The sequence below is a fragment of the Dryas octopetala genome, chromosome 6 (genome assembly GCF_963921425.1).
Source record: "Dryas octopetala chromosome 6, drDryOcto1.1, whole genome shotgun sequence".
In the NCBI taxonomy this organism is placed as follows: Eukaryota; Viridiplantae; Streptophyta; class Magnoliopsida; order Rosales; family Rosaceae; genus Dryas; species Dryas octopetala.
Window position 1 is genome coordinate 20063137 of NC_141371.1, and position 10289 is coordinate 20073425.

Below are 10289 nucleotides of genomic sequence, written 5' to 3' on the forward strand. Positions count from 1 at the left end.
GGTGCTAAAGGACAACCAGCTTTTTGTCAACTTGAAGAAGTGCTCCTTCCTCACCAGCAAGCTATTGTTTCTGGGTTTTGTAATTAGTGCGGAAGGAATTCATGTGGATGAGGAGAAGATTCGAGCTATCAGGGAGTGGCCCACCCCAAAAACAGTGAGTGAAGTAAGAAGTTTCCATGGGTTAGCTACATTTTATCGGAGGTTTGTGCGAAATTTTAGTGTTATTACTGCTCCTATTACTGAGTGTTTGAAGCAAGGCCGATTTCATTGGGGAGAAGAACAGGAGAGAAGTTTTGCTCTAATCAAGGAGAAACTTTGTACTACCCCAGTGTTGGCACTTCCCAATTTTGAGAAGATATTCGAGGTCGAATGTGATGCTAGTGGAGTGGGAGTCGGTGCTGTGTTGTCACAAGAAAAGAGGCCAGTAGCATTTTTCAGTGAGAAACTGAGTGAAGCTCGGCAGAAATGGAGTACTTATGACCAGGAGTTCTATGCCGTTGTGAGAGCTTTGAAGCAGTGGGAGCATTACTTGATACAACGGGAGTTTGTGCTGTATACTGATCACCAAGCCCTAAAATTTATTAATAGTCAGAAGCAGGTTAATAAAATGCATGTCCGATGGGCCACTTTTCTACAAAAGTTTCCTTTTGTGATTAAACACAAGGCTGGAGCCTTGAACCGAGTGGCAGATGCATTGAGTAGACGAGCCACTTTGCTTATCACTCTTTCTCAAGAAATAGTTGGGTTCCAGTTTCTGAGAGACTTGTATGTTGCAGACGATGATTTTAAAGACCTGTGGGCCAAGTGTGTCCAAAACCAACCCGTCATGGATTTCCATGTTAGTGATGGGTATTTGTTTAAGGGCAACAGGTTGTGCATCCCTATCTCTTCTTTAAGGGAGAAACTGATCCGAGACCTACATGGTGGAGGATTAAGTGCGCATTTGGGCCGAGACAAGACTATTGCTAGCTTGGAGGAGCGTTACTTTTGGCCACAACTGAAGAGGGATGTGGGAAATATTGTGAGAAAATGTTACACCTGCCAGGTGGCCAAGGGTCAGTCTCAAAACACTGGACTTTATATGCCTTTGCCTGTTCCTAACGATATTTGGCAGGACCTCTCTATGGATTTTGTGCTGGGTCTTCCACGAACCCAAAGGGGAGTGGATTCTGTTTTTGTTGTTGTTGACAGGTTCTCAAAGATGGCGCACTTTATTCCATGCCGGAAGACATCTGATGCATCCAACATAGCCAAATTGTTCTTTCGGGAGGTTGTCAGATTGCATGGAGTGCCCCAGTCTATTACCTCTGATCGTGACACCAAGTTCCTCAGCCATTTTTGGATCACTTTGTGGAGGATGTTTGGGACAGCCTTGAATCGTAGTAGCACAGCCCATCCCCAAACTGATGGACAAACAGAGGTGACGAACAGATCCTTGGGCAATATGATTCGCAGCATTTGTGGAGACAAACCAAAACAGTGGGACTTCGCTTTGCCCCAGGCAGAATTTGCATACAACAGTGCTGCCCATAGTGCAACTGGACAGTCGCCGTTCTCTCTGGTTTACACTGCGACTCCTAAGCATGTGGTTGATCTAGTGAAACTTCCCAAGGGACATGGGGTAAGTGTGGCAGCTGAAAATATGGCACTTTATTTCCATTTTTATTTCCGTTTTGAATTTCGAACGTCTAGGGTTCTGAACGTATTTAAGGAACCTTTTGGCTGTTTGTAAGTTTCAGTTTTTATTATTTTCAATCAGAAAAACCTTGAGATTTCTCTCATTTCTCTAATGGATTCCAGATTCTTTCTTAGGGATTAACGTTGGTTTTCCCTAATATATCTTAATTGCGTGTTACGCTGCGTCAGTTTGAGTCTCCAGAGGAAAGAGAACACAAGCTTTGATCATGGCGTCAGGAGATTAATTGATTAATTACCACACTTATATCTGCAAGCATTTTAGAATTTTCAGCAACACACAAAAGCTGAAAACAATAAAGACCAAAGGAAGCATATATAATTGATTAATTGCCACACTTTTCTGATGTATTGATATTTTCTTACAGATAGGATTCTTCAGATATCATTGCCGTAAAATTCTCTTTTATATATAACTATACTTTATATTTTGCAAATGGTGAGGATTTGTTAGATATATTATCATAATATAAATATGAGACAGGAAGAGGATTTAATAAAGTGGTGGTTGTATAACCGCATGAAATTAACCTTTCATTGTAAATGGGTGCAAAGTGGTCTTTGCACCACTTGGGTTAAATCTGCAGAGGGATGTCTGTGTCAAAAAGTGTCTATTGGGTTTAAAGTATATGGTTTTTCATCAAAAAATGTCTGTTGAGTTTAGTACGTGACCTTTGATCAAAAGGTGTTTAATGACCATTAATTAATATTGGCTGCAATTGACAACTCTTAATAAAAAGTGGTAACCCAAAAATTTAAAAAGATATTACACCACTTGGAAAAGGTACATCATCTCTATATAAAGAGAAGATTTCCTGCAGACTCATTACATCCGAAAGTTCTATTTCCTCTCTTGTATTTTGTGCCTTCATCTCCTTTGAGATTTCTAACAAACTATAATTTAATTCTAGAAATATTATCTAGTAATTGTTATACTTCAGAAACAATTACTTAAAACCTTGAGTCTTTTGAAAACCTTCATTTGAGTTTTGGGTTGGTCTTCGGTTGTGCAAAATGTATACCAACATTAGCATATTGCTAGGCTTCATTGTATCTTAGAGACTTATTTACATATCCCCTTTGCACACTTGTTGTGGGGACAAATAAAGTCTTAAGAAAAGCGTAAATTTTTACGTGCCTGTGAAGTATTTTTTCCTCCCTAACCATTACACACATACACATTATTCCAACATAGTGGAAGTCCACCGACACATAGCAACAAGTCTGCCTAATGATGAAAGGCATAATAATTAAAGTAGAATAGATTTCATAATTAAAGCAATACATATAATAAGTAAAGTACAACACCCTGTATTACATAATTAAAGCAAGTCACCCTGTATTTAATATATGTGTTGTGTTTTTTTCTCTTGCTCTCCACGAAGTTTAACCTTGTCAAGGAATCTTGGCCAAAAAAAAAAAACCTTGTCAAGGACTTTTCCAGACATTGATGGAGGTGGACTTAGAAAACGTGATACTCATATTTTTGTTTCTATTCTTTTGATGGACCTATAACTTAGTCGATCAAGAAATTTGTGATGCCGAGAGACTTGCGATTGACTTTGAAAATCAACTCGACATGTGCAAAAAATGGAAAGTCCACTTTGGCAGGCTGTATTTAATTTATATAATGTCAAAAATAGGTTAAATAATATATCAAATCGAAGGGAATTTCCAGATGAGGGTCCCCAACTCCGCTTGACCAGGTCGTTTTGTCTTTTAGGCCAAATAAAATCGTTTACAAGCTGTAAATGTCATTTTACTATTCTATGTCAAACTTTCTTATTTTCGCATTTAGGATTCCTTTTTCATTTGTGCTTCCAACGGAGTGGGTTTGTTTGTTTTGTTGATGTTTTTCTGAGTAGGAATAGAAGAAATACATTAAGTGAATTAGTTAGTTCTGAATGATGGGTTTGGCTATTGAACAACAATGATTTTGAGTATTAATTTACTTTGATAAAGCTTATGTGGCAAGTGGATTATGACATGTATTTAATAAAATTAAATATTTAAGTTAATATAAAATTTCATGTTACACCATTTATTGAGACACCTTAGCAGTTCTCAAAATATAACTAGTTTTAAGTTACATGACTTTGAGGCAAGGTACAAATTTTGAGGCACCCTAACATATATTACCCAAAGAAAAGAGTATGAATAAACAACCACCTATTAGTCTTTTGAAATTATCAGTCAAACGCCAACTTCTTCTTTTGATTTATCCAATGTTATGAAATATTATTTAAAATCGTTTTATTTTGTAATTTTATTCAAGTTTTTTATAATGTTAAGAAAGGTTAAATTAGTCATTTTAAAAGCTTATGTAAAAAATTATTTGTGACATGTATTTAACCGTATTTAATATTTTAAATGACATGAAATAGAAAGAACAAGAAACTGAAGGACTAAATTTAGTAAATTAACATAGAGAAGTTAGAGAAGCTTGCTTCACAAATCGATAGAGAAGAGGCAGAGGTGTTGGAATTACAAAAGCTGAAAACAGTAAAAACCAAAGGAAGCAGAATTGATTAATTGCCACACTTTTCTGATGTATTGATATTTTCTTAGAAAAGCATTACAGCTAGTCTAGTGGAAGTCCACCGACACATAGCGACGAGTCTACCTAATGATGAAAGGCATAATAACTCTTAGTCAAGAAATTTGTCAGACCTGCCGTAGAGGATGGATTTAGAAAAAGTGGGGTTGCAATAATATATAGAGGTTAGCACTGCTCTTGATGGTTGCAATAATATATGGTTCCTTACCTGTCAGAGTAGGAATGATATAATATAGGTATTTGATTATTAAAATATCTTTGTTTTAAATAAATTATTTTATATACTAATTAATAATGTGAGGGTATGATGAAAAAAAAAAAAAAAAAAGGAATTGAATTCTTCCAAAATAAAGAATCAGAATACTATCCCTTACCCAAGAATCCAATTCCTCCAAAATAAGGAATTGAATTCTTGATATCATGTGGGCTCCACTTGTGTTTTTATTCCCATATAGTTAGTAAACATATAAGTCATTCATAATCAGAATCCAACTCCTTATTTTGGAGGAATTAGATTCTGATTACGGATTAGTGAACATGTCATTAGTATTGGCTTATGCAATGGAAATATGGGTGTGCCTTGCAAAGAAACTGAAAAAACAAGCACTTCTCATGATCAAACAAGTTCTTAATGATACTGCAATTCTACTTTCATCATGGGTTGGGGAAGGAGACTGTTGCAATTGGACTGGAGTTGTCTGCGATAACTTCATCGGTCATGTTTGCTAGGTCAACATTTGCAATTGGATATACAGCTAGGAAAAAGTTTGCAAATAAATAGAGGTAATGACAAATACAAATTTAAAAGGAAAGAAAAGAAAGGAAGAAGATTACAATTGTGAATTATGTATCTAACCCGCTTTACAGAAATATTCAATTAAATTGGATCTAAAAGATTTTGACACACATGGATAATTGGATATTTCATTCTTGTGTGATGTGGAGAATTTGACTTAAAATATAAGTGAAAAGATTATGAGCCTCAAAATTTGTGCCTCAAACTCCATGCCATTTGAAATTAAATATACCTTAATCATATGTGGCACAACTATTTCTACACATCATTATATATTTGACACATCTTATTAACATTTTTTTTTGTGAAAAACCATCTTACAAATTCTAAATCCAACTATTTTTTTTTTCTTTTCAATAAATTTATTATCCCCATGTTTCTTCTATAGAGGTTGCAACGGCACCTGTTCCTTCTCTCGCCATTCTAATTCGATCATGTTCAAAGTTCATGATTTCTAAAATCAAATTTTTATCACAATCTTTGGATTAAAGTTCTCATCGCAAGTATTAGATTTAAGCCTCTGCACCATCATTTTTTACTTTCTTTGTTTTCACGTTCTCATCATAATTTTTTTTAGTTGAAATTGCTATGTCGATCTCACTATAAGATTCATGAGATCAAGCCATACACAGTATTCCCAAAATCCAACTTGTTCTTGATGCCTACCCACATAGCCAAACACAAATCAAATAGCTATATGTTGATATTGCCTTCCAGAACAAGTCTAGCATTCAAGTTGCAGCATATAATAATGATCAATTCTAATTAAATACAAATTATGAAAATAAACTAGTTCTGAAGAATATTGGACTAAAGACAGACTTAATATATGATATTTTAGAGTTCTACATTTGGGGCTGAATTTGTTTCCTTATAAAAAATAAGTAATAGATTTTTTAATTTGGGATTGTAATCTTTTTTTTTATAAATTTATTAGAAAGGTTGAAAAACCTGTTCCTATTAATAAATAAAATCTAAATTAAGAAAGAAAAAGGGTGAAAAAGAGAGCAAAGAGGGTCTGAGTTTTTCTTGTTTGAGAACATAAGCTTTGATCATGGCGTCAGGAGATTTGGTAAGCAATTCCAACGGAGTATGTTTGTTTGTTTTGTTGATGTTTTTCTAAGTAGTTACCTCTGAATGATGGGTTGGCTATTGAACAACAATGATTTTGAGTATTAATTTACTTTGATAAAGCTGATGTGGCAAGTGGATTATGAAATGTATTTAATAAAATTAATATTTAATGTCACACCTTTTATTAAGGCACCTTAACACTTTTCAAAATATAATTGGTTTTAAATTACATGGCTTTGAGGCACATTTGAGGCACAAATTTTGAGGCACCCTAACATATATTACCCAAAGAAAAAAGTATGAATAAACAACCACCTATTAGTCTTTTGAAATTATTAGTCAAACGCCAACTTCTTCTTTTGATTTATCCAATTTTATGAAATATTATTTAAAATCTTTTTATTTTGTAATTTAATTCAAGTTTTTTATAATGTTAAGAAAGGTTAAATTAGTCTTTTTAAAAATTTATGTAAAAAATTATTTGCCACATGTATTTAACAGTATTTAATATTTTAAATGACATGAAATAGAAAGAACAAGAAACTGGAGGACTAAATTTAGTAAATTAACATAGAGAAGTTAGAGAAGCTTGCTTCACAAATCGATAGAGAAGAGGCAGAGGTGTTGGAATTGAATCCTTATACCTGCAAGCTATCTAGAATTTCCAGCAACACACAAAAGCTGAAAACAGTAAAGACCAATGCAAAGGAAGCAGAATTGATTAATTGCCACACTTTTCTGATGTATTGATATTTTCTTAGAAAAGCATTACAGCTAGTCTAGTGGAAGTCCACCGACACAGAGCAACGAGTCTACCTAATAATTAAAGTAGAATAACTTTCATATAGTTAAAGCAAAACATATAAATCCTGTATTTAATGTGTCGTGTTTTTTTCTCTTGCTTTCCACGAAGCTTTTACTTTGTCAAGGACTTTTTCGGACATTGATGGAGGCGGACTTAGAAAAACTGATACTCTTATTTTAACTCTTAGTCAAGAAATTTGTCAGACGTGCCGTAGAGGATGGATTTAGAAAAAGTGGGGCTGCAATAATATATAGGGCCGTCCGTAGTATATATCTATATATAGGTTAGCACTGCTCTTGATGGTTCATTGCTCTTACGCATAACCTACTTTATACAATTTAAACTTTATGGGGAGAACCATGAGAGCTGTTTTACTTGTCAGGTTTCTGACTATTGCAACCATTACTTTTAGTATTGGCTTAGGTAATGGAAGTCTGGGTGGGCCTTGCAACGAAAGTGAAAAATAAGCGCTTCTCATGTTCAAGCAAGATCTTAATGATACTGGAAATCGACTTTCATCATGGGTTGGTCAAGAAGACTGTTGCAATTGGATTGGAGTTGTCTGCGATAACTTCACCGGTCACATTCACGAGCTCCACCTTAATTCTTCTCATTCAAATTACTCTCTCTTGGGTGGTAAGATAAATCCTTCTCTTCTCAATTTAAAGCATCTCAGTTACTTGGACCTAAGCCATAATGATTTTGAAGGAATACAAATTCCTAGATTCTTTGGTTCTCTGAAAAGTTTAAGATATCTTAACCTCTCAGAAGCAGAGTTTGGTGGAACAATTCCTCATCAACTGGGAAATCTCTCAAGTCTACGCGATCTGCGTCTTCATAACCATAATTTGGAGGTTGAAAACCTCCAATGGATTTCTAGTCTTTCTCACTTGGAACACTTGGACATGAGTGCTGTAAATCTTAGCAAAGCATCTGATCATTGGTTGCAAGTAACAAACATGCTCCCCTCTTTGGTAGAGTTGCATATGTCCGAATGTGGACTTCATCACATTCCCCCTTTTCCTATCATTAATTTTACTTCACTTGTCGTCATGGATCTTTCTTTCAATAACTTTGCTTCTTTGATGCCCAGTTGGTTTTTTGGTCTTAGAAATCTAGTTTCTCTTTATCTCTCTGAATGTAGTTTCCATGGTCCAATTCCTAGCAGTCAACAAAAGAACATGTCTCTCAAGGAAATTGATTTTCCAGTTGTAAATCTTTGTGAGTTGATGCATCTTGATCTGTCTGAAAACAAGTTCAGCGGAAACGTATCAGAAATCTTTGAAAGTTTGTCAATTTGTAGTTCAGGTCCTCAAATAGAGTCATTGTCATTAGGGTATAATAATCTTTCAGGTCATCTAACAGAGCATGTAGGAAATTTGAAAAATTTAACCTTACTTGATCTTTCTGTTAATTCAATATCAGGTCCCATTCAAACGTCCCTAGGAAATCTGTCATGCTTAGAAGTATTATTCATTTATAACAATCAGTTTAATGGAGCTCTTCCAGAAACTATTGGTCAACTGGAAATGTTGGGGTCATTAGATATTTCTGATAATTCATTAGAAGGTGTAGTATCTGAAGTTCATTTTACTAATCTTACAAGATTGGAGTCCTTGTTTGCAACTGGAAACTCATTGACCCTGAAAACTAGTGGAGATTGGCTTCCTCCTTTTCCACTTAGCCGGTTACTTTTAGATAATTGGCATTTGGAGCATGAATTTCCTACCTGGCTTCGGAGACAAACAAGATTAGAGATGTTAAGTTTATCCAGTACAGGAATTTCAGATACCATTCCGACTTGGCTGTGGAACTTATCTTCCGATTTAATTTATCTGAATCTTTCACACAATCAATTGTATGGGGAGATTCAAAATAAAATAGTTGCTCAAACGATTGATCTAAGCTCTAACCAGTTCAACGGTTCCTTACCTCTTGTTTCCTCTTCAGTAGAACTCCTAGACCTTTCCAAATCATCATTTTCTGGATCAGTGTTCCACTTCTTTTGTGATCAGATGGATGGACCAAAAAAACTACAACTCCTCCGTCTTGGACACAATCTTCTCTCTGGAAAAATTCCGGATTGTTGGATGAATTGGACAAACTTGAGAGCCGTAAATTTAGAAAACAACAGCTTCACTGGGAATATTCCAAGCTCCATGGGATATTCGCAATTCCTTGAATCATTGCACTTGCGCAATAATCACCTATCTGGAAAATTACCATTATCCCTGCAGAACTGTACCCAATTGTCTGTTCTTGAGCTTGGTGGGAATGAACTTGTCGGAAACTTACCAACATGGATAGGGAAAAGCCTTTCATATTTGATGGTTCTTGACTTTCGTTCAAATAAGCTTCAAGGTGACATTCCTTACGAACTCTGTGATCTCGGTTCTCTCCAAATCTTGGACCTTGCATATAACAATCTGTCAGGAATAATTCCAAAGTGCTTCCACAATTTCAGTGCCATGGCCACCTTGTCAAAATCCAACAATCCCCTTTATTTTGATGTGTTGAAAAGTTCTTTTTGGGAACCTTACATGGAGAATGCAATCTTAGTGTCAAAAGGCAGAGAAGTGGAGTATGACAAAACGCTGCGTTTGGTTGGAAGCATTGATCTTTCAAACAACATCATAATTGGGGAGATCCCTGAGGAACTGACCAGCCTCATTGGCTTGCAAACTTTGAATTTATCAAATAATCTTTTGGCTGGAAGAATCCCTTCAAACATCAGTAACATGAGAAGTTTAGAATCCCTTGATTTGTCGATGAACCAACTTTCTGGTGAAATTCCTCAAAGCTTGGCGAGTTTGACATTTCTCAGTCACTTGAACTTGTCCTACAACAATTTGACGGGTCACATTCCAGAAAGCACTCAGATTCAAAGCTTTGATCAGTTTAGTTTTATTGGCAATAAGCTTTGCGGACCTCCACTGAACCAGAATTGCAGTGCAAATAGGGAGATACCACCAACAATTGGGGAACACAGAGGATATCATATACTTGAAGACAAGTGGTTCTACCTCAGCTTGGGACTTGGATTCGCATTCGGGTTTTGGAGTATACTTGGTTCGCTGCTTGTAAACATGGCATGGAGCGTTGGTCTTTCACGAATCCTTAATAACATAGTACGTAAACTTTATGGTGTAATTGTTGAATATATTTAGCTAGGTTTTGTGCTTCTGCATATTGAGTGAGCTTGTTCTGTTTGGGCTTGCTAAAAGGAAATGTGCATTGTATTTTATTGTACCCAAGGTTACCCTTTTGTTGTCATGTTTTTATTGTGTTAAAAGAAATAATATTTTAAAAATAAAGCTTTTTCACACTTTTTTCCGTCCCTTATGAAATTGCAAGATTTACTA

General features: G+C 35.5%; 1 protein-coding gene across 1 annotated transcript; it reads left to right on the forward strand.

Moving 5' to 3' along the window:
* Positions 1-7425: 7425 nt before the first annotated feature.
* LOC147283126 (receptor-like protein EIX2) lies at positions 7426-10279 on the forward strand. Its single transcript, XM_086248981.1, has one exon. The coding sequence runs from the start codon at positions 7833-7835 to the stop codon at positions 10092-10094; it is 2262 nt and encodes a 753-aa protein (XP_086105107.1). The 5' UTR covers positions 7426-7832; the 3' UTR covers positions 10095-10279.
* The last annotated feature ends 10 nt before the right edge of the window (positions 10280-10289 follow it).